The 25,077-nt window shown below is 38.8% G+C and overlaps 1 protein-coding gene across 3 annotated transcripts; it reads left to right on the plus strand.

The window, feature by feature from the left end:
- Window positions 1-902: 902 nt before the first annotated feature.
- ccdc9 (coiled-coil domain containing 9) lies at window positions 903-19,724 on the plus strand. 3 transcript variants are annotated; one of them, XM_053507399.1, is made up of 16 exons: window positions 903-1,003; window positions 1,456-1,536; window positions 2,066-2,170; window positions 3,944-4,093; window positions 5,629-5,931; window positions 11,419-11,502; window positions 11,599-11,766; window positions 11,922-12,103; window positions 12,378-12,436; window positions 12,626-12,673; window positions 13,048-13,174; window positions 14,140-14,251; window positions 14,374-14,863; window positions 16,045-16,161; window positions 16,254-16,346; window positions 18,480-19,724. In XM_053507399.1, exons 2-16 carry the CDS (start codon window positions 1,534-1,536, stop codon window positions 18,482-18,484), a joined length of 2,046 nt encoding a protein of 681 aa, XP_053363374.1. In that variant the 5' UTR covers window positions 903-1,003; window positions 1,456-1,533; the 3' UTR covers window positions 18,485-19,724. The 3 variants fall into 3 exon arrangements, with proteins under 3 accessions (XP_053363374.1, XP_053363375.1, XP_053363376.1); XM_053507400.1 differs by having other exon boundaries at window positions 16,048-16,161; XM_053507401.1 differs by lacking the exon at window positions 12,626-12,673.
- Window positions 19,725-25,077: the final 5,353 nt, after the last annotated feature.

The following is a 25,077-nucleotide window of genomic DNA, read 5'->3' on the forward strand; positions in this document are numbered from 1 at the left end:
AACTGTAAGCAACTGTAACCTAGCATAAGCAATTTCCCTCTGGGATTAATAAAGTTCTTTGAATCTTGAATCTTGAAAAGGTTCATTTCATGAAATTTAATTTAAGGGCTCATTGTACTGACATCTAGTGGACAAATTTTGTATAGCAAATAGATTGTAACAACGCAGGCAGCACAATTTACATGGATGTGCAGCTGCATGTTCGCATTCATCACTGGCCGACATGTGTTTGAAAATGCACTGTTATGCATATAATCACTATTTCTTAGTCTTTGAAAATCAAGTGAAAAACTAGAACAAAATGGAAAAGTAGGGAGCTATGAGGGAACTTCTTTTCTTTCTTTCTTCTTCTTTTTTTATTATAAACATAAACATAAATACAACCAAGAAGCCACTGTCTGGAATATTTAAACAGAATATATACCACATTTACCACGCAGTGTTAAAGATTCAATACACAAATCCATGATTAAAACACAATAAAAATTAATGAAGGCGGGAAAGTAAAAAGCCGGATTAAAAACCCTAGGTGCAATTACACTACAGTTTATGAGATATATTGAAGTCATTAATATAAACCAAAGTTTTTGTGTGCATTTTCCTTTTTCTATAGTAGATAAATGATATAATACCTAATTATATAATAATGATCTTAGAGCTTCAGGTTCCCTGGCTCAATCTTAAACTCAAACCTTAATTCCGGCTGACTCTGGTGCTCATTATTAGATTATTAAGATGTTAACTGCTTTTTCCACGATCAACAGCCCAAGATAAAAACTGTAGTAAACAGTCATGTGGAAAGATAGGGTTGGATATGGGGGGGAAAAGGCCGGTTTTATTTTGATATGTCGAGTTGCTTTATAGGAGGTTTGGTTCGTTGTCAGGAAGTAGATTCAGCTTGTACCGGAAGTAATTCGGGGACACTTTTGACAGTTTCTCTAACCGTAGAATCGCGTCACAGTTACGATTCACGTTTTTTTCCGGCTTCTTCTTCTTCTGTCGGGTAAAACAGAACAACTTTGTGTCATATAAGTTATAGAGTTGAAGTGCTCTTTGTTGTTAGTTATTTCGTTGGCTAGTTTGCAGCTTTGCTAAGTAGCCACGATGCTAACACCGGTGTCAGGTCGCTCCTCGATGTTGAGCTGCAGTGTAGCGGATCATGAGAAGGTTTAAGCGCCACTGTAGTAAACTGTGTTTAACCAAGTAGCCACTTAAACAAGCACAAACATGTTTACTTATACTTTTTAATAATAGAAGTTTAGATTTATAAGGTTGTGTAAAACAGGCCTGGATCTCCTCTCCTGATTATTCTTTTACTGACTCATCAGGACTGTTTTAGTAAAATTTAATTGGTTGTATTGTATTAAATAGAAGTTGCTCAGTTATATAGTAATGTGCAGTTTATGTTTTCAGACACCATGACTTTTCTGATGTGTGTGTTTGTGTGTTTTCTAGTTTGGTCGATTATTTAAATCTCTGCTCTGAGAGATTGTAAGCCCTGCAGTGTGTTTGTGTAAAGACAGGCTTCCAGCCATGGTAAGTTTACTAAAATGGTCAATAAAAGGAACAGCTTTGATAAGAGCTCAGTGATGGTAAAATCAGGTACGAAGATATGTACAAATAGTCTGTAAAGTCTTTAGATGTATTACTTCTCTTTTCCGTCTACAGTAGAGTGAATATTTTTTGAAACTGTTGAGAAAATGAAATGTATTATAAGCAATCCGTTAGTTTTTACACTCTCTGTTTAAAGTAAATAATGTTCTTTATCATTTAAAAAAGGGTGATGCTTGCCAGTCTTGAAATAAATCCTGTCACGACCCCTCTTTCTATTAAATCACTGATCTGTGTTTCTTCTAGATGTTTCTATGCAGACTTGATGAATCCTATCTAGCTCATTTTCAGTTAAATAATTGTGTAGTTGCAACTATTTTGTCCAAATCCATCTAATAAAATAGGAATCCAACACTTTAGACATGAGAGAAAACATTCAATTTGAGATTAGATTTCTGTTCTGAAGTAAACTTGTAAACATGTTTAAAAATATCTGCTTGACTCTTTTTGTTAGTCTGCTGTGGTGGATCTGAAGACAAAGGAGGAGAAAGATGCCGAGCTGGACAGACGTATTGAAGCCTTGCGGAAAAAAAATGAAGCTTTAATGAAAAGACATCAGGTATTTAACATGCTGTGTCATTTACTGTAGAAACCCTTGCTGTAAGCTCCACAGTGATTGGAATGCTTGGTAAAGATGGAGAAAATGCTTACAAAATAAACCTTTTGTGGTTAATGAGCCTAATGTCGGGCTGAAAAATTTGATATATTGCTGTAAATATTTACATAATAGTTTAACATTATTTTTGCAACCTATATTTGATAACCTACCGTTTCACGTATTTGTGGTTAGGCCTCGACCTATAAGGTTGAGTGTTTGGTTCCTGCCTCGTGTGTGTGTGTTTTTTTGTTTGTGGAGTTTGGATGTTCTCCCTGTTTTTGGTGGGTTTTCTCCGCATACTCCGGTTTCCTCCCACAGTCCAAATACATGCAGGTTAGGCTAACTGCTATTCCCAGATTGCCCATAGTATGTGAGTGTGTGGTGCATGCATGCGTGCCCTGTGATGGATTGGCACCCTGTCCAGGGTATACCCCTCTTGTGCCCAAAGTCTTTTTTGACCCTAAAACATGGCTCCAATTATGTAGCAGTAGCATCTAAAAAACTCCAGGAGCATACAATAAGAGGTTTAATCCAGGATGACATATAAATGCTTTTAAAGTTTTCATCAATAAATATATCTAGGTTATACCATCACTAACCATACTGATATACCATCAGTAACTAGGAGTACCATCAGTCAAACACTATTGGGAATAATATTTAATTTTTTTATTAATTAATATGGTTAGGGGGGATTAAGTCATATACCTAAGAAACAGATAAGTATTCAGACATTGCTTAAAGATTGCCACTACTTGGCTGTACAGACATCTACAGGAAGTTCTTTTCACCACCATGTTGCCAGAACAGAAAACAGTCTAGATCCATGTGTTCCTTGATTGATGAGAGGTAGTGGGACCAGTGGAACAGTGCCGGAGGATCAGAGAGGACAAGGTTCAGTGCGGGTTTCATTAAATGTTAAGTTGTATAAAATAAATTTCCTCAGGCATGCCTAGCAGGTAGTTGTTGCCTTAACAGTAGCATCTGAATTATTTAGAGATTTGATTTAGAGATTTGATTAACCAGAATTGCTGCAGTATTTTGCAAATGTTCAACCATGGCTGATGAAGACATGCCTCTCCTTCATCCTTACTACACATGAGTGCAAAATAATGCAGTTCACTACAGTTTTGATAGTTAGTTCATTGTTTAGGGTCGTATGTCCCCCAGCTATAAATTTTCAGTTTTGTAGTTGTGTTCAGCAGATATTTCTGTAATAGTCATTTCCAGTTTTATTTTATGTTTTTTTTTTTTATAGCTGTTTCCTTATTTCATTTGTGTACATTTAAACCTTTTGTATGCTGCTGCTGATGTGCTTGGTGTCTGTCATCTCAAATCTATACTCCAGTGTAAAAGATAATTGTGACTTCTTAAAAGTTCTAAAATACTTGGAAAAAATTACAAGTAAAATATAATGGGTAACGTTACATTTCCATTTCAGGGTGGTCGAAAGGATGGGGAAAATAGTTATGCTAAACTTATTTTAACAGTGAGTTTCGATTTCAGAGAGAAGCACAGTTACAGTAATTAAAATGAACTACAGTACTGTTTTGCCATCTGAGGTTTCCTTTTAGAAGAACTCGTATAGAATGTTTTTTATTTTTATGTAGACAAGTAAAGGGAAAATATTTTTAATTTCTAACGTTTTTTTTTTTTTTTTTTTTTTTTTTTGCTGGATAATTTTTAGAATATGACTCCTATGGCCTAAACCCTGGTTTAATCCCTTACCATTAGGAAATAGAAGAAGACAAAAAGAAGGCAGAGCAGGAGGGCATTGCTGTAACGACACACCGCAAACCCCGCGCTCATGAGCCTGATTCAGACCGTAGGAAGACTGAAAAGGAGAACCTAACTGTGACAGTCGACCTGTCCAAAGCCAGCGGGGTAAGACCATCAGTTTGGTGCATTAAAAATCAGATTTCCTTTGTCAAGGAGGTGACAAAGTTTTACTGGTTTTACAGCATAATCACTAGGAATGTGTTCTAGTGTTCTTGGTTGCAAATGTTTTTAAACTAGTTATACTTATGCAGTAGGAACTGAATATCGATTATTTCCCTATATACTGTACAATATGTCTCATTAGATGGTTTGGGTCAAATTTACACCATATTAAACTGTGTTCGATTGCTATGTTTAAGGCTTAGTATCCAGCATCAGAATAAACTTGAAGTAAATAACAAGAACATGTGATGCTTCTGAACATCGAAGCATAATCGCTGCACCTTTTCCTCACAGCTCTCAAGGTTTTAATTTCCCACCTGGGGTCCCCTGAGAAAGATTGTAGTGCATTTTAATCAATGCCTGTAGAGTTACTCTGGGACACAGATGGCCTGAGCAGTGGTGATTAGACCTCCCATTGTAGCCTGTGAAGGTCAGACGTCTCACTAAATGGACTGTGACATATGATAGAACTTAATAAAGGAAGATGTGGAACTGCACAGTCCATCTTTGCAAGGTCGCATAAGGCAACTAGGTGCTACATTGTTCAGGAAAAAAATTCCTGAAAAAAGAAATGTAAGGCAGCAAAGTGTCATCGTGCCTCCAGGATCGAAGGTCCAAGTCTTGCCTTTTGGGGCTGTGTGCTTGGAGTTTCTTCCAGGTACTTTGGTTTTCTTGCACAGTCTGAAGACATAGAAATTATGTCAATAATGTGTTAGTGTCTGAGTATGTGAATGTGAAAAATACAATTCTCAGTTGGTTAAAATGATAGATTTATAGAATTTAGACTATTTTAAACAGTTTTCAGAGTGGCCAGTATTTCAGAAACCACCACAATATATTTAGGGCTGATTTTAGCAATGAGCTGTGATCTCAAAAGTTTATATAAAAAGTAAAGAGAACTCGGTAGGGTAGCCAGAGCCATAATCTTTTGCATTAGAAAGCATTAGAATACAAAATATTATTTAGTAATTGGACCAAGAAATAAAACAAGGTTTCTTCCTTGTTAATAAATATTACTTAGTAAGAATTTTTGGTTTAAGCTACAAAGTAGCTGTACCTAGTTAGTAGCCACAAATAGTAGGTGTACAAGGTGCAATTTTGCTGTCACAGGGTTAAATCATGGAATTCCAGTGTGAGCACAAAGCTCAAGTCATGCAGCATAAGGAATCTTACAGTGGATGCATCACTCTTTTCTTCAAACTGAATGCAGGAGTGCAAGTAGCATTGTACTGTACAGTTAAACCCAATTTTTAATCAATCATGGATTGGTTTATTCAATCTGATGATTAATTATGGAATGGTTGATGACTCCCATCACTAGTTTCAAGACAGGGCTGTTCAGACAGGCCACCAGGATTACCAGTAAAGACAGTATGTTTGCAAGAGTAGATTTACACATAGGAGCTTATTAGCTGCCATAAAGCATGTGGTTCTATAAGAGCTGCAGATCTCATTTTGATTTCTCTTCACAATTACAGGAAAATCGAGTGGTGAATGATAGGCAGTCAGTGCCACAACAAGGTGACCGTGAAACGGAAGAAGGCTTTGCTAGTCGGCCTCCCCCTAGGATGGGATCTGGGCGGCTGAGCAGAGGTGGGCAGCGTGGAGGTGGTCTTCGCTTTGAGAAAAGAGAACCACGGGAAGGGGAAGGAGATGGAGTAGGAAAAGGAGGAGGAGAGGGCCCTTCTCACAATGAACGCTCCCGAGGACGACGGGGAGGAAGAGGAGGAGGAAGAGGAAGCACACAGCAGGGTGGCTCTGGGATAGATAGAAAATCAAAGGTAAATTACTTTTATTCTGTTTTAAACCGTTAATCAGTAAACTTAAATTATTTTTTATTTGTATATAGCTTTTAACAATTGTCATTGTCGCAAAGCAGCTTTACAGAATCAAAAGAAATCATGGAAGTTTGTATAAAATGTATGAATCAAAATGATTAGATTGTCCCTGATCAGCAAGCCGAGGGTGACAATGGCAAGAAAAATCTCCATGAGGAGTAGGAAGAAACCTTGAGAGGAACCAGATTCAACAAAGAACCCATCCTGATTTGGGTGATAACGGATAACAGGAATTGTGAAGCAGTGATACTGTGAGTTAGACAGCTGGAAATTCAATAATACATTTGATGCATTTAAGTTAATATGGAGTCCAAATCGTTATTGGAGGCTCGGGTAGTCTGTAGGAAATTCCAGTCCTGAACTATCGAGCGAATACAGTCACAGGTCCTCATAGATCAGTTGTTAGCATCAGTCGTGGCCAGGGCTGTCTTCATGGTAAAGTGGAACCGTCCTCAGTCACCACACGCATCCCAAGTAGACCACACAGGGTATCCATGCTCCCATCAGGTTACGTAATGTATAAGGTGAATGTGTATGTAGTGCAGAGTGCAAGCAGGGACTCCGGCAGGATTAACTATTAGAGTTTAACTAAAAGGGAGAGCTAGAAGGTAACACAGACATGAGGGCTCCCTGAGATGTAAAGCGGCCAATCACTTCACCATCAACAAACCTGAGTGTTCAATAAAAGTGAGGAAGACAGCATCTAAACATATCAGTTCACCATAATACTTTACGTCCATGAGTCCCCCAAATCTGCTCCTTTACCTAAGGCAAATCTTTTTACAAAAATACTTGGCTAAATAAATAGGTTTTTAGCCTGGACTTAAACAATGAGACGGTCTCTGAGTCCGAAACATTGATTGAAAGGCTATTCCATAACTTTGGGGCTTTGTAAGAAAAAGCTCTGCCACCTGCTATAGTTTTCTTAACTCGTGGTACTGACAAGCAGCCTGCATCTTTGATTGAAGTAGGCGTTGCGCAAGACCATTTAATGCTTTATACGTCAAAGGTAGCATTTTAAGATCAATGCAATATTTCACAGGGAGACAATGCAATGAGGATAGGGTAGGGGTGAAAGGCAAGAGTTTAGGAGTGATAGTAGGGACTTTGAATGTAGGGACCATGACAGGGAAGGGAAGAGAGTTAGTTGATATGATGCAGAGAAGGAAGGTGGATATACTGTGTGTCCAGGAGACCAGGTGGAAAGGTAGCAAGGCTAGAAGCTTAGGATCAGGGTTCAATTTGTTTTACTTTGGTGTGGATAGGAAAAGAAATGGAGTAGGAGTTATTCTGAAAGAGGAGTTTGTAAGGAATGTTCTAGAGGTGAAGAGAGTATCAGATAGGGTGATGAGTCTGAAGCTGGAAATTGAAGGGATAATGTTCAATGTTATTAGTGGTTATGCCCCACAGGTAGGATGTGAGTTAAAAGAGAAGGAGAAATTCTGGAGTGAGTTAGATGAAGTGATGCAGAGCATCCCCAGAGGTGAGAGAGTGGTGATTGGTGCAGACTTCAATGGACATGTTGGGGAAGGGAACAGAGGTGATGAAAATGTGGTGGGCAGGTTTGGTCTTCAGGACAGGAATGTAGAAGGACAGATGGTGGTGGACTTTGCAAAGAGGATGGAAATGGCAGTAGTAAATACTTTCTGCCAGAAGAGGCAGGAACATAGGTTGACATATACAGTAAGAGTAGAGGCAGAAGCACTCAGGTCGACTACATCTTGTGTTGACGTTGTAACCTGAAAGAGATCAGGGACTGCAAAGTGTTGGTAGGGGAGAGTGTAGCCAGACAACACAGAATGGTGGTGTGTAAAAAAAAAAAAAAACCCTGGTGGTGAGGAAGGTGAAGAGGACAAAGGCAGAGCAGAGGACAAAGTGGTGGAAGCTGAGAAAGGAAGAATGTTGTGAAGTCTTTAGGGAGGAGTTAAGACAGGCTATGGGTGGTCAGGAGGGGCTTTCAGTTGACTGGACAACTACAGCCAATGTGATCAGGGAGACAGGTAGGAGGGTACTTGGTGTATCATCAGGTAAGGGGAAAGTGGTCAAGGAGACTTGGTGGTGGAATGAGCAAGTCCAGGAGTGTATACAGGGAAAGAGGCTAGCTAAGAAGAAGTGGGACACTAAGAGGACTGAAGAGAGTAGACAGGAGTACAGGGAGATGCAGAGTAAGGCAGAGGTGGCAAAGGTAGAGGTGGCAAGGGCTCCTTTAAGGAGTTGATGAATGAGGAAAATGAAAGAGAACAAAGAGTAAAAGAGGTGACTGCTGTGGAACAGGAAGTAGCAAATATTAGTAGAAGTGAGGTGAGAAGGGCGTTGAAGAGGATGAAGAGTGGAAAGGCTGTTGGTCCTGATGACATACCTGTGGAGGCATGGAAGTGCTTAGGAGAGGTGGCAGTAGAGTTTCTGACAAGTTTGTTTAACAAGATCTTGGAGAGTGAGAGGATTCCAGAGGAATGGAGGAGAAGTGTATTGGTGCCAATTTTTAAGAACAAAGGAGATGTGCAAAGCTGTGGCAATTATAGAGGTATAAGGCTAATGAGCCAGACAATGAAGCTGTGGGAAAGAGTAGTGGAAGCTAGGTTAAGGGCAGAGGTGAGCATTTGTAAGCAGCAATATGGTTTTATGCCTAGAAAGAGTACATCAGATGCAGTATTTGCTTTGAGGATGCTGGCGGAGAAGTACAGAGAAGGTAACAGGGAGTTGCATTGTGTCTTTAGATTTAGAAAAAGCGTATGACAGGGTGCCAAGAGAGGAGCTGTGGTATTGTATGAGAAGGTCTGGAGTGGCAGATAAGTATGTTAGAGTGGTGCAGGACATGTATGAGAGCTGTAAGACAGTGGTAAGATGGGCTGTAGGTGTGACAGAAGAGTTCAAGGTGGAGGTGGGTCTGCATCAAGTAACGGCTCTAAGCCCCTTTTTGTTTGCTCTGGTGATGGACAGGATGACAGATGAGGTAAGACAGGAGTCCCCATGGACTATGATGTTTGCAGATGACATTGTGCTCTGTAGCCAGAGCAGGGAACAGGTGGAGGAAAACTTGGAGAGGTGGAGGTATGCTCTGGAAAGCAGAGGAATGAAGGTTACCCGCAGCAAGAGAGAATACATGTGTGTGAATGAGAGGGACCCAGGAGGATTGGTGAGGCTACAGGGAGCAGAGGTAAAAAAGGTGCAGGATTTTAAGTACTTAGGGTCAACGGTCCAGAGCAACAGAGAGTGTTCAAAGGAGGTGAAGAGGCGGGTACAGGCAGGGTGGAATGGGTGGAGAAAAGTGTCAGGTGTGTTGTGCGATTAAAGAGTATCAGCGAGACTGAAAGGAAAGGTGTACAGGATAGTGGTGAGACCAGCAATGCTCTACGGTTTAGAGACAGTGGCGCTAAAGAAAAGACAGGAGGCAGAGTTGGAGGTAGCAGAGCTGAAGATGTTGAGGTTCTCTTTGGGAGTGACAAAGATGGATAGGATCAAGAATGAGTTCATCAGAGGGACAACCCACGTTAGATGTTTTGGAAATAAAGTCAGAGAGGCCAGATTGAGGTTTGGTCTGTCATCTCTCAGAGAAGAGATTGTGAATATATCGGTAGAAGGATGCTGAGGTTGGAACTGCCAGGCAGGAGGTCTGGAGGAAGACCAAAGATAAGGTTTATGGATGCAGTGAGCAAGGACATGAAGTTAGTTGGTGTAAGAGAAGAGGATGCAGAGGATAGGGTTAGATGGAGGCAAATGATTCGCTGTGGCGACCCCTGAAAGGGAACAGCCGAAAGACAAAAAAGAAGAAGATCAATTAAATTGTCTGCTTTCAAAGCCTAAATTTCTTGCCTAATATTTACGCTTAATTTTGTTATGTTGACATGAAGTCATCACTGCTACAGTATATATTGTGGATATTTTTGTAGTGGTCTTATTTCTAGGTAATTTTGCCATGCCATTAAATAAAAATCTAGTACAGTCTAATACAGTTAAATCTACAGCACAGTAAATATCTAATACAGTGGTAAGACCAGCGATGCTCTACAGCTTAGAGACAGTGGCACTGACGAAAAGACAGGAGGCAGAGTTGAAGGTAGCAAAGCTGAAGATGTTGAGGGTCTCATTGGGAGTGACAAGGATGGATAGGATCAAGAATGAGTTCATCAGAGGGACAACCCATGTTGGACATGGTTAGATAGAGAGATGGTGAATATATCGGTAGAACGATGCTGAGTTTTGAAATGCCAGGCAGGAGGTCTAGAGGAAGACCAAAGAAGAGATTTATCGATGCAGTAAGAGAGGACATGAAGTTAGTTGGTGTGAGAGAAGAGTATGCGGAGAATAGGGTTAGATGGAGGCAGATGATTTGCTGTGGCGACCCCTGAAAGGGAACAGCCGAAAGACAAAGAAGATTAAATCAAAATCTAGGATTATTTTTGTTATTTTCTATAAACCTGGCGAGCTACATCGATCTAGCAGCACTAAGAGCTTTTTTTATCGTTCAGGATGCTCTCCATCCATGCTATTTGAAATACTAACAATTTAGTTTGACACCATTTTACGGTCTAATTTTCAAGTAGTCTGTTTTAAAGTGTCTGGTCATAATACCAGGGAATGAGTTTCTTCTCTCTAATCATTAACCTTTTAACTGGAGCAACCTAATGTTTAACGGAATGTTGATTGATCGAGTTTTGTGGGGACAGACGGTGATCCAGTCAAAGTTGATGACTCTGGGAGATTACTGACAAAGCTCTGTGTGGTAGTTGATGTGAATATACATTTAACATGTTAGCATTACTATGACACACTTTCATTGAGACAATATATTGATCTGAGATAACTTCAGACTGTAAAATATTATTAAATCTAAAGTGTGACCTGCTTTAAGAGTGGGTCCTACTATACACTGATTTACTCCTACTGAGTTCAGTGTAGACATAATGCTGTTCTCTGGGGGTCTTCTTGATCCTCTGAATAATTAATGTTAAAATCTCCAGCAATTAATGCTTTGTCTACAGAAATGACTAGGTTTGAGGGGAAATCTGCAAATTCACAGAGAAATTTAGAGTATGGCCCTGGGGGTTTGTAAATAATGATTTGTGTGATCGACAGAACAAGTCAATTAAGTTAATATTTGTAGCTACACTTATGTTACTATAGAAAACTTCAAATGCATTGAACTTGTGTCCGTGTTTTTGTACAATAGACAGATTACCCTTTTAAATAACTACGACTTCTTCTCCTCTACCAGTTAACCAAGGCTGGTATATATAGCTGTGGAAACAGGAGGACAAGCTTTATTTAAAGCTCTCATCTTTAATACTCATTCTGTTTAATCCAGGTTTCTGTTAAATATAGTATATCAAACCCCTGATAAGTGATACATCCGGTGGGAATTAGTGAGAAACATGACATGTGATATATAAAAGAACTATACAGAAGACTTTCATATCTGCCATTGCTTAGGAGTGGGAAGAGAAGAGACGGCAGAACATTGAGAAGATGAACGAGGAGATGGAGAAAATTGCGGAGTATGAGAGGGGTCAAAGGGTGCGTAGCTGAAAGCCTATATATCCTATTTTTCTTTTTGGTAAAATAGAGACATTGTTATACATGGTTGTTAAATATTTGCCCCAATTTATTAAGGCTGATGGTGAAAAGAACCCTATCCGGAATTTTCTGGATGATCCACGGCGCAGTGGACCGATGGCTGACAGCGATCGCAAAGAGGGGAGCCGTAGACACGTTCGCAACTGGGGTGGACTGGATTTTGAAAACGTTAAGACTGGAGCTGAAGCAGAGAAAGAGTGGACGGTTAGAATTTTTTTACTTTTACAGCACAAATCGATATATTTTGTCATCCGGAACTACTTAAAACTAAATTAAATTGATCGTTGTGACACACTGTGTCACTGGCTAAGGTAGCGTGACTTTCTTGTTCGCTGTGTCTCCCTCACTTTCTTTAAAAGTATCGGCGGCCTGCAGGGAAAGGCTCAGTGGATATGACTTTGTCGATGACAGGCAGAGAACGGGCTGAGTATCTATGCTGGAAAAAGGAGCGTGCTCAGATCGATGAAGAGAGATTGGCTCGACATCGTAACGCCACTGGTCAGTGGAGACGAGAGTGGGATGCCCAGAAAACAGACACGATGTAAGAATCTAAAATATGCAACAGTTCATGTAAACATTGAGCTATATTTTAAAGGTTGTCTTTTTAATTATATGGTTATTTTCCATGAAAATATGTGAACATGTAAATAATCTTTAAAATTTTAACAAGCATAATGATATACATTTGTGAATGAGAGCAACAGAGAGACATTTTAATAAATATATATCCAAAATAGTGTTGGATGGATATGGAGAAGTAATGCATGTTGACAGGGAGAGAAGGTAAAGTGAGTGACCCTGCAGTGCCTTCACAGGTTTCCTGAGGACCCAGCTGCGGCTGGAGAGGGCATGCCAGAGCTGAGCAGCAGGAGAGGCAAGTCTCTCATTTTTGTTTCACACTCTCCTATACACACTGTGCCAACATTTCAAGTGCAAAGGAAACTGCCAAAACAAACAAAAAAATAAGCCAATTGAAGGTTTTCTGTATTTTGAATCATTTAGACAATCTTCTGACCCTCATCCTTGTAGCTCTATTGTGATGTTCTGTGATGTGTTCTTTCAGCAGATAGGGGGCGTAATGCCCGTGCACAGCAACGCAGTGGGGCTTCAGGTCAGCTTGCAGCATGGAAAATGTCTGTGTGTGGCGTGTGTCTCTTTTACCCGGCTCACATTTTTTGTTTTCACTTGTGTGTTATCATATCGTAATGGATTTTTTAATTACTCTTAAAAAGTAAGACAGGTTGCACCCTTTAATATATACATCGTTTTTTAAATGACCCTGCTCTGTCACTTATTAGCCCTGTGTCAAGTCAAGGCCATTTTCATGTCTTTTTTACCCTCACCCACACTGAAGAGAGGATTGATAAAAAAAAATGTCATGATAACTAAAGCGGCCATCTGCTTGCTTGCTGTGTAATTGCTTTCAGGATCTTCCACTATGTCATCTCTTTCTTCAGCTATTTATTTAACTCTGTTTTCTTGCAGATGATAACAGAAAACCTCCCAAGGCCCCAACATTTGGAGACTTCTTAGGGCAGGGCAGAGGGCACAGAGACATAGGCCATGGAAGCAGAGGAAGAGGGAAAGGTCGGGGTCAAGGCAAGAGTTACAGGTAGAAGCATTTTTCTCTCCACTCATGAGAGCAAGCACTCGCTCTTAATTAACCAGCTGCACTGTGAGTTTTACTGTAAAGTCTTTGGTTTTACTGTAAAGTTTCTAAAAGGTTTACAAAAAAAATTTGTGATGCATTTTATTTTTGGTGCATATTCTAACAAAAGAATGTAACAACTGTCATTTTGGGGACAAATGTTCTTTACAAGCTACTTTAAGAGCTAGTAACATCTTGTCTTGATCTGGCTGACCTTAAATACTTGAGGATTTCTATTTGTATTTTAATTATTTAGTTATTTTTTAGAATTTTTGTCTTGAGCTTCTTTTTATTTTAAATACAGTGGCTTGCAAAAGTATTCGGCCCCCTTGAACTTTTCCACATTTTGTCACATTACAGCCACAAACATGAATCAATTTCATTGGAATTCCACGTGAAAGACCAATACAAAGTGGTGTACACAATACATGATTCCAAACATTTTTTACAAATAAATAACTGAAAAGTGCGTAATTATTCAGCCCCCTGAGTCAATACTTTGTAGAACCACCTTTTGCTGCAATTACAGCTGCCAGTCTTTAAGGGTATGTCTCTACCAGCTTTGCACATCTAGAGGCTGAAATCCTTGCCCATTCTTCTTCGCAAATTCTTCTGTTAAATATGCACCACGTAGACACTTAAATAAATGTAGTGCACTACAGGTTTTTATGGTCAGTATGTCCAGAAATACTGTCATGTGACGTACAGTATATTATGTGCTGCTTTAACATGACTTGTGAAAAATACAACTTTCGGACTTTCTATTATGTATCAGGAATTTGCCTCTGGTTTACATTTGATTGACATGTTTCTAAATTTTATCACTTTTTAAAGCATTATTTCAACAATGTAAAACAAATTCAAAGTACAGTGAACTGAACCTATTGTAAAATTCATATTTCATTTGTATTCGTCAATTTCTTTATAAGCATGCATGATAACCGGTGGGAAGCAGAGAGAGAGGAGGAAAAAGGAAAAAAGGAGGAACAGGAAAAAGATAAGACAAAAGTGGATGATAAACCCAAAGCTTCATTAGAACAGGTAATTTTTTTTTTTTCCTGCTTTCAAATGTTTTTGTTTCATTAATTTATCTCTGTAAGATGTGGTTGATAGTGTAAATGTAAATTAATGACTTTGCATTTCCTGTTACTTGTCCTGGATAGAAGCAGATTCCTGTTGCTGTAGTAAAATCAGCTCCTGAAGAAGATGAGGATGAGTGGGAGGATGCCAGTGATGGAGATGAAGATGAGGAGGTGGAAAAGTGTGAGGGTAAAGAAGGCGCTTCCCTCAAGGAGTCTAAACCTGTACAAAAGAGCCACAGCTCCCCTGCTCCATCTAATCCCAGTCCAAAGGAAAAAAGGACACCCAGGCCCAAAGTACACATCCCTTCTTCTCCACAGGAGTCTCTCACTACACCAGAGGGCACAAAGCCTGTCAGCCCCTTTTCCCCTCTAGAGGGCCACCAGCCTGTATCAGACTGGGGAGAGGAGATGGAGATGCTCTCCCCAAAAAGTAGCTTGGGTGAGAGTCCATTGAGGCCCAGTAGTAACGAAAGCAGCCCGGCTCAGAACAAGAGCCGAGAGGAGGAGGAGCACACCAGTGATGTCGCAAACCCACCCGAACATGTTGAAAAACAGCCTGAAACACTGCCTGGTAGGAACACCTTACTGCAGTTTGTGTGCTAGCTGAACATAGCTGTAGTCTGTGTCTTGACATGTTCCTGGGATTATCTTAAACTGTAAACACTTTCAGTCAAGGTTGAAGTGATTTTGTCACATTATTTTAAGAAAAATCTCAATAAAACGTCTAAGTTAGTACTAAATTCATGGGGGAAATTTTAAGGTCAAATGTCATGGGGCTTGTCAGTATTTTCTAAAGTATAGGGAGTTTTTTTTCTTATTGTCTATTATGATTGTTTTTGTAAAACTTTACTGTGTACAAAACAGTAAACATATCTTACTAGTATGGCTATAAGTTCAGGATAAACAATCGTGAAAAATTACATACAAATAACTCTGTGTTTGCTGCATGAATCTGTTGTTTGATCTTGAAATTAGCTGTAATGGACACAGGCTTTCACTAATCTGTTATTTAAACATCATCTGTAATGCAGTGTATCTGTGTATATGATGCAGTGCAATTCACCCTCAAATGCATGTAATTTAAATGAAACACACCCAGATTGATGCAGGTATGGTAACAGGGGAAGTATTCTGCCAGATTCAACTATCCAGGATCCTAGGAAGGAAGTAAATATTATTTGCAGTTTGCAGCAAGTAAGGTGTTACTTTAATAATGCTATAATAGTTAAGTTTGGGAGTGACAAGGATGGATAGGATCAAGAATGATTTCATCGGAGGGGATTTTTTGGAGATAAAGTCAAAGAGGACAGTTTAAGTTGGTTTGGACATGTTCAGAGGAGAGATTGTGAGCACATTGGTAGAAGGATGCTGAGGTTGGAACTGCCAGGCAGGAAGTCTAAAGGAAGACCAAAGAGAAGATTTATGGATGCAGTGAAAGAGGACATGAATTTAGTTGGTGTGAGAGAAGAGGATGCAGAGGACAGGGTTAGATGGAGGCAGATGATTTGCTGTGGCGACTGCTGACAGGGAGCAGCCAAAAGACAAAGAAGTTAAGTGCAAAATGAAAACTTAAAATAAAATATAAACTACTTTTAATGTATATTTTCAACAAAACTAAAAAAAAAATTTTTTTTTTTCCATTATTAAGCTTTTGATGTGAAAGGTTGTCAAGGGGAGGTTAAAAATGAATACAGATGCTTCTTATGGATTATATATTTTTTAGATAAAACATTTAATATGTTTTCCTTTTAGTAGCAGAGTTAGCTGCTCCCGCAGTCCAGGAAGAATTGCAACCACCACCCCCTGCTGATTGCACCTCTAGCAGCAATAAGGTCACAGAGCCTGTAAAGGATTCAACCTCACAGAAGGGTAAATATATAAAGTTTCTTAAGTTACTTTGAATAAGAATGCCAGGAAGTCATATGGGTTATTTTCTGTGCCCGTGTAATCTACTCCATCAGAGGAGGCTGCAGTCCCTGCTGATGAGCTGGATTTAAAGCAATCTGGAAATGAAAGTGTGGCTCCAGTCGAGTCTACGGATCAGCCATGCTCAGGTGCCGTTCTTATTACAGACTTTGAAACTGTGGCTTTCTGCAAGAACTCACTTACTTCAGCTGACATCTGAGCACGCGCCCTCACCCTGCCCTGTCTCACACTTCCGCCCTTCTATCACAATCTGTCCCTTCACTCACCTCTCTGTCTAGTCTTCTGTTCATCTGTCTTGTGAGATGGCATCTGCTGCTGTGCTTGTCTCTCTCATGACAAATGCGAATTTGCCCCTTTTGCTCCTATGACTGTGACCATCCTCCCCTGCTCTGGAATGCTATGTGTTCTTGTCTACACCTTCACACTGACTGTCAGTCTCCTCAAGAGCACTACTAACATCTCTATGCACTGCTTCCCGGACGTCTTTTTGTCCATTGCACCTCCCTTGTTTTGCTCTGAATTATATACTGTATATGGGCATGTTATGCATGTCTGTTTGAGCAAGCCATTTATTCATCTGCTTACATGAGTGATCTGTGATGTCAGGTAATTTGAAAGATGCCAATTTGGAAAGATCAGATCTTGTTATTCCCATCCTGCTGCATCTCATTTGATTACATGATGTCATTAAAGTGTGTGATAGGATAAATGATGGTGGAATTGGTTGCTGCACCAGAGCTGCTTAGTTGTCAGGCACAATGTAGTTTAGACAATTCAATTTCATTCCAGACATCCACCAACAGTTGTATCTTGAATCGATAGAGCTAAATGTTTTTCACTTGGTTCATCTTTGTTTACACTTGTGGATTAAAGTCCATATGCCCTCTGAGCACACAAATAATATTTACAAAATGCAATTTACAAAATGCATAATTGTACTTTTTAACTGAATTTGCAACAAAAACATTATTTTATGGCCATTTATAAAATGCTCTTAAGGCTCAGACACATGCAATATATCAATAAGTTTGATATTTTAATAGGTTTTATTTCTTAATTATAAACAGTGAGGCAAAATTTCAAGGCATATTTATACCTGTAATTAGTGTTCTAGATGTTTTAAATTTACTGGTAGACCATGAAGAAAAATGCAGAATTAATGTTGTGCTGCATCATATTGCTTTTTAGTGATTTTGCTCATTAGAAAGTGTTTGGGGGGGGAACTATATTACTAGCTTGGGTTTAAGCCGGTTCTCACAAGATTCTTTATGGAGGACCTCTTAAAATAAAATAGAAAATCCATAATCTGTGTGTTTACTATCCTGAATCATACAGGGTGTGGATGTTTAATTAGATTTTGTTAAGCATGATGTTAAGACTAGATGATATCATAGCATGTCAAAATCATAATTCTTTATTTTTATTTTCTTGTTTATGTATAATGTGACATTTTCAGTATACACAAAGACTGAAAGAACTGAATCAATTTTGTAGTTGTGTATTGTTACATGAAAAGCCTTCTCTCTGACGTCTAACAATCGGCATAATGGTATTGTGTCGACATGCTGGTCAACGTAATGCATTCTTATATTTCCCCTAGATTCAATTAGTGACAAGCATTAAGCCTGTTTATAAGGGCAGGAAATTTCAAGAAACCACTAATTATTGCTGAAAACGCTTTATGTGGAAATTGAGGTATTGGATTTTCAGGCTGATGGGTGGTAATGGAAACCTCAAGTAGACAGAATAATTTGTTCCTCGTCTTTGATGCATTTTAAATGATGGAGCCGCTTTACCAGTCTAATTTAGGGTCATACTGTTACAGTATTCCTTATTATAAGAATAACTGGCTGTCAAGTCACTTTTGAGATATAGAAACCCATTTGTTAAATCATTTATTGTACTTCAAGCCTCTAGGGGTTAGAATTAAGAAGTGCATACCTACTGTAAATATTTAAAAAACGCTTTGTTTAAGCGCTATCATAAAATATATTTCATGCTTGGTTCATGAAAACATAGAAACTCATGAATCATACGTCTTCAAGGGTTTCTTAAATGTGCATTGGAGAATTGAGGATCTGCAGCCTCATAAAGGGTTTGTTAGGTTTTATATGTTTGCTTTCCCAAAACTTTTTTTTATGGTAATCTTTGAATTTTTAAAAGTATAATATAGATGGATTTAGCTGGGAAGTGGAAATTAATGATCCTCTTTAAGCAGTATATAATTACCCCATTGCTTTGCTCTTGTTTTCTGTCACCAGGTTAAAGAGTAGCTGCAGTAATTACAGCACTAGTGATCTTGCAGGAGGGGGGAAATAAGGCAAGGAGTGGTGAGAAGAGACATCAGGCGTAATGGATATCTGCTAACTAAAAATATGGAGAATGGCAGGGCCTATGATGGCATAATCTCCACCTCCAAACAACTCATTGTATGATTTTGTGTTCTCTCAGTTATACATGTTTTCAAAATCTAGGACTGGAATTTATAGGGCTTTGGAAACCATTTATGTGTAAAGATTGTAAAGATGCAGCTCATTATATGCAAGGCAAAAAAAGGCATAAGAAACAGTGGCTGTTTAACATGATTTTTTTTTTAGGAGTGCACACCTTATTCTAGTCACAAGATATCAGAAATCATTTGGAGGCAATGCTACTTTTGCTTCGTGCTGCTTTAGTCCTCAAGGGTTAGTCAATCAAATGCATGCTTTAGTTTGTGTATGATACCTATGCAAACAACATGGAAAGGGGCATTAGAATTATCAAAGCTATTTGTAAAAATCTGGATTGTTTTACAGTTGTTTATGATTGTAATTTGCCTGCAAAATAAGGTGCTAGATTTACTCACGTTTATAATTTGTGACCCAAACTGTATGTGTATGTATTATGACCAAAGACATATGACTTAGAAAATGTTTTGTACGTGACTTTGGGTCTGTCAAGATAGATAATTAACATTCGAGGAAACAAAGAATTTGAACCTCAATAGAACTAATCATGATTTGACACTCTTGTTTTTAATCCTAATGTTTAATTTTATGTTTTCCATTTTTGTGTAGGATTTTTTTCATGACATGAAATCAGGCAGTTTGGCTCATTAAGGCTGCTTTAGTGGCATGGGTTTATACCTTTTAGGGAATAACAAGTGAGAATATATGAATAGTAGTATAATTTTTAATGGTGTACATTCCAGTGCTTCATGTGTCATCTTTCACTGTTTACTTTGAGAACCATCATCTTAAAAAAATTATAAAATAAAATAAAACAAAAGAAAAGGAAAGGAACATATGATTTGTTATGCGTCTGTCTCCAAATGAACTCTCCTCCTGTTTACTTTATAATTAGATCTAGGTTGGTGTTTCAGCAGTGCACATGTGGTGATATATAAAATGCTTGTAGAATTCATCCCACAGTGAAACACTGTTTGCGTTTCATTTTTCAAGTAAATGATGCATTGTTATATTTACTTTGAAGTTTCTTTTTAAATAAATGTATATCTTTGCCTTAAATGTGCTCTACATTGTTGATATATTGAACAGCTATAAAAATGGCAAATTAATATGCAGATTTTTTTGAACATTTTTGTTTACATAAACTCTAACAATTACATTTACAATAATTATATATACTACTGTAGGTATGTGTATATATCTGTGATATATATATATATATATATTAATATATATATATATATATATATATATATATATATATATATATACATACACACACACACACACACACACACACGCACACACTCAACAAAAATATAAACGCAACACCCTTGTTTCTGCTCCGAATTTTCATGAGATGGACTTAAAGATCTAAAATTCATTCCAGATACACAATATTACCATTTCTCTCAAACATTGTTCACAAATCAGTCTAAATGTGTGATAGTGAGCACTTCTGCTTTGCTGAGATAATCCATTCCACCTCACAGGTGTGCCAAATCAAGATGCTGATCTGACATCATGAGTAGTGCACAGGTGTACCTTATACTGCCCACAATAAAAGGCCACCCTGGAATGTGCAGTTTTGTCTCACAGCAAAATGCCACAAGCATTGAGAGAGCGTGCAATTGGCATGCTGACAGCAGGAATGTCAACCAGATCTGTTGCTCGTGCATTGAATGTTCATTTCTCCACCATAAGCCGTCTCCAAAGGCGTTTCAGAGAATATGGCAGTACATCCAACCGGCTTCACAACTGCAGACCACGTGTTACCACACCAGCCCAGGACCTCCACATCCAGCAGGTTCACCTCCAAGATCGTCTGAGACCAGCCACTCAGACAGCTGCTGAAACAATTAGTTTGCATAACCAAACAATTTCCGCACAAACTGTCAGAAACCGTCTCAGGGAAGCTCAACTGCATGCTCGTCGTCCTCATCGGGGTCTTGACCTGACTCCAGCTCGTCGCCGTAACAGACTTGAGTGGGCAAATGCTCACATTCGATGGCGTCTGGCACGTTGGAGAGGTGTCCTCTTCACGGATGAATCTCGGTTTACATTGTTCAGGGCAGATGGCAGACAGCGTGTGGTGTCGTGTGGGTGAGCGCTTTGCTGATGTCAGTGTTATGGATCGAGTGGCCCATGGTGGTGGTGGGGTTATGGTATGGGCAGGCATCTGTTATGGACGAAGAACACAGGTACATTTATTGATGGCATTTTGAATGCACAGAGATACCGTGATGAGATCCTGAGGCCCATTGTTGTGCCATACATCCATGAACATCACCTCATGTTTCAGCTGGATAATGCACGGCCCCATGTTGCAAGGATCTGTACACAGTTCTTGGAAGCTGAAAATGTCCCAGTTCTTGCATGGCCAGCATACTCACCGGACATGTCACCCGTTGAGCATGTTTGGTATGTGCTTGACCGGCGTATACGACAGCGTGTACCAGTTCCCACTAATGTCCAACAACTTCGCACAGCCATTGAAGAGGAGTGGACCAACATTCCACAGGCCACAATTGACAATCTGATAAACTCTATGCGAAGAAGATGTGTTACACTGCATGAGGCAAATGGTGGTCACACCAGATACTGACCGGTTCTGAGTCCCCAGACCACCAATAAAGCAAAAAACTGCACATTCCAGGGTGGCCTTTTATTGTGGGCAGTATAAGGTACACCTGTGCACTACTCATGATGTCAGATCAGCATCTTGATGTGGCACACCTGTGAGGTGGGATGGATTATCTCAGCAAAGCAGAAGTGCTCACTATCACACATTTAGACTGATTTGTGAACAATGTTTGAGAGAAATGGTAATATTGTGTATCTGGAATGAATTTTAGATCTTTAAGTCCATCTCATGAAAAATCGGAGCAAAAACAAAGGTGTTGCATTTATATTTTTGTTGAGTGTACATATACATACACACACACACACAGTGAGGTCAATAAGTATTTGATCACCCTGTGATTTTGCAAGTTCTCTTACTTAGCGAGATACCTGGTCTTTGAGGGTCAGAAATCTGGCTGATAAGCAAGTGATCAAATACTTATTTGACACACTAATTCACAAATAAATTGTTAAAAAAATAATACAATGTGATTTCCGTATTTTTCTTTTTAGATTTTGTCTCAGAGTGGAAATGTACCTATGCTGAAAATTGTAGACCCCTCCATGATTTTTAAGTAAGAGAACTTGCAAATTACAAAGTGATCAAATACTTATTAACCTCACTGTAATTCAGTGTAACAGGTTTTTATTTTTAAATAGTGTTCAGGACATTTCACTCCAACTTTCATGGTGACGTAGTGGTTAGCACTATTGCTTTGCACCTCCAGGGTTGAGCGTTTGATTCCTGCCTCGGGTCTGTGTCTATGAAGTTTGCATGTTCTCCCTGTGCTTGGTAGGTTTCCTGCCACAGTCCAAAGACATGCAGATTGGGTTTTTTGGCATTCCTTATGTACCCACTTTGTGTGTGTGCCCTGCGATGGATCTGTACGCTGTCCAGGGTATACCTTGACTTGTGCCTAAAGTAACCTGGGATAGGCTTGTAAGATACACAGTAATGAAGATGAATGAATAAATGAATGTACATGTCACTCCATGACATTCTATTTCTCCTTAATCTGACATTAAATGTCACTGGAAAGTGGTAACAAATTATTCCTTGTTTGTGGTGGTTATAAACTTTTCTCCTGATTTAGCAGTTGCTGATCTTGTGATATCACTGTGGCAGAGAACTAACATTCTAAAGCATTAACAAAACCACAGCACCATATAAGAAATTACTACCAGAATTGCCCAACACTAATATTTTATTAATTCATTTTCCAATCAGGTTATGCTGTGTGAGGGATAAATGGCTCATCTTATCCTGGGAAAGTACCTTACAGGGCATTGAAATAATGATATTGTAGTGGTCAAAAGACAGCTCAAGGGTCTACAGGGGCAGTTTCGAACCTCCAACCTTTAAATCAGTACTGTAGAGCCTGAACATCAGAGCCACCCTTAACCACATAAATCCACATAATCTCACAGTTTGTGCAATTTAGAAACATCAGTCAGTCTACATTGTATGGCCTGTTGGAGGAAACTAACAAGGCACCGTGAGAACATGCAAACCACAAATATTTCGTCACAACACTGTTTAAAGTTTCCACCTTGAATGTTTTCTTTAAAAACACATGCATATTTTAAACACTGGCTTGAGAGCACAGGCCCCGCCCACAACCCCGCCCATAACTCCGCCCAACAGGCATTGCGCGTGTTTTCTTTAGCGAGGACGCGCACTCGGGTGATGCTGTGGACAACTGAAGCTGAGCTGTCCCATACCGAGACCGGAGACTTGTGAGCAAGCTCTCTCATACCAACACTCCTCAGATCTCACATTACATTTCAGGAGAGAAATCTGCTATCCGACAATGAAGGGAGGCAGACGAGGCGCGGGAGGAAGGCAAGGCGCGAGCGCTTCCAGGAGACCGAGCTTTCCGGCTGATCAGTGGATTAATCAGGCCAAGTCAAGCACCAAGATCTGGGTTAAGGTTGCAATGGGCATCGCTTACTTTCTCTGCGTTTCTATCGCTGCCTTCTTCTTAGCGATTTACTACGTGTTCTTCTGGATGCCGGGGTCGTCCAACACCACTAACGTGACGGAGTTTAATAAAAGCCTGGACTGTGGAGGAAACCGAGCACCTGCTGGGAAATAGCAGCACCGGACAGGAACATTTAACACTTAACACGCACTGGACTTCTTTTACTGCATTCAGTCTTTCAGATGTCTGAACTTCCACTATTAATCACTGCAAACTTTTGTACCTGGCTATATTTTCAAAATCATTTTTTTTTCTTATAAGGACATGTTCTTATTTTTAAACTCGGCAATAATGTAACCAATATATAGTATAAAAATCTATGCATTTACTTAATTCTTGAATATATATTTGTTTGTTCTTGGTGTGCATCCTAGCACGATCCTAGTACAAAGGATATTTTCATGTATTTCATGTCATAGAACATAGAATTATAATTTTTCATAAAAATAACAGCCTATGTACTTGTAATTATTGAAGAAATATTGCCACTGATGATGATCCAAATAAGGCTTTGAGCATGGACCATGCAATGATTTGCACCAGATGAATGCTGTTAAACAAGAGCAATTACTTTTTAATAATTTGTGCTACAGGATTCTGAATGTCAATTAGAGAATGTACGTGAGACTGTGACATTTCTCTTCTGATTCACATTACTGTTGCATGTATACATGTGATGTTCTGTCTGTTTTTCCATGCTCTCTCTCTTACTTATTGTAGCCACTCCATCCTGTAGTTAATAAATAACTGTTTTATCAACTAACTAATGAGCCTGTTCACATTGTAATTATTTTATCCATTTGTTCATCACCAGTAACCTCTTTATCCTGTTAAGGATCACAATAAATCCAGAACCTACGCACACATTGGCACAGCCATTCACAGCTTTCTATCCAATTTGTGTATCTGCATTTTTCTAGACATTGGGAGGGAACTCAGATGAAACTCCATATAGACAGTAACCAAAGCTCAGGATCACACCAAGGACACAGGAACTGTGCATCAGAAGTACTGCAAATATACAGTATTTATGACATTTAAAATGTAAAAAAAAAAAAAAAAAAATTACACAGTAATGTAAATATATATAAAAAAACATTTAAAAATGTTTTTATTAGAAAAATATGGCCAAACCTTGTGTTTGTTAATGGGAAAAAAATGTACAGTAGCTAAGAATAAAAATAATCATGCATTTTCATAAATTAAGTGTAAGGTTGCACAGAATTTTTAACATAAGCATGTTTTTCTGCACTGATAAGTATGTCACTCCTCCTGTGATGTCATTGTCTTCATGTTAGGTTTTATTCATGTTTAGTTATGTTTTATTGGTCACATGGTGTTTATTCACTACTTCACAAACTCTGCACAGATATGTTATTGACAAAGAAAAAAAATATAATCATTTTTTTTTTCCATTATTGCTTAAGTTAATGAGCTATATACTGTAGAAAAGGCCTGGTTTTTTAAATAGGTCTAAATTTCCAGTCACTCTGGAGTGTGTCTGTAAGAGTCCATTTATTCATTAACTTCTTTTAGTCAGTTATATTTTATGAAATGTTTTACATGAGTTCATAAGTTCATTTCCAAATGCAATATTTACTGTAGCCTTAATCTGCTCTCATAGTATTTCTCCAGGAAATTATGTTTATTCGGCTGACTGCAACATAAATTTTACATTTATAATCAAGTGTATTATATGTGTGTGCATTTTAAAAATATATATATTTTTTTCACAATGGTATAAATATATATTTTAATGATGGTAAGCACTGTCACCTTGCACCTCCTGGGTCCAGACTCAATTCCAC

Source organism: Clarias gariepinus, chromosome 11 (assembly GCF_024256425.1).
Source record: "Clarias gariepinus isolate MV-2021 ecotype Netherlands chromosome 11, CGAR_prim_01v2, whole genome shotgun sequence".
Lineage (NCBI taxonomy): Eukaryota > Metazoa > Chordata > Actinopteri > Siluriformes > Clariidae > Clarias > Clarias gariepinus.

Bases quoted from the DNA above. Each gene is read 5' to 3' on its own strand.
- ccdc9 (XM_053507399.1), top strand. The intron at 2,171-3,943 runs GTATTTAACATG...CCTTACCATTAG, and splicing joins CTTTAATGAAAAGACATCAG to GAAATAGAAGAAGACAAAAA. The intron at 14,252-14,373 runs GTAATTTTTTTT...TGTCCTGGATAG, and splicing joins CCAAAGCTTCATTAGAACAG to AAGCAGATTCCTGTTGCTGT.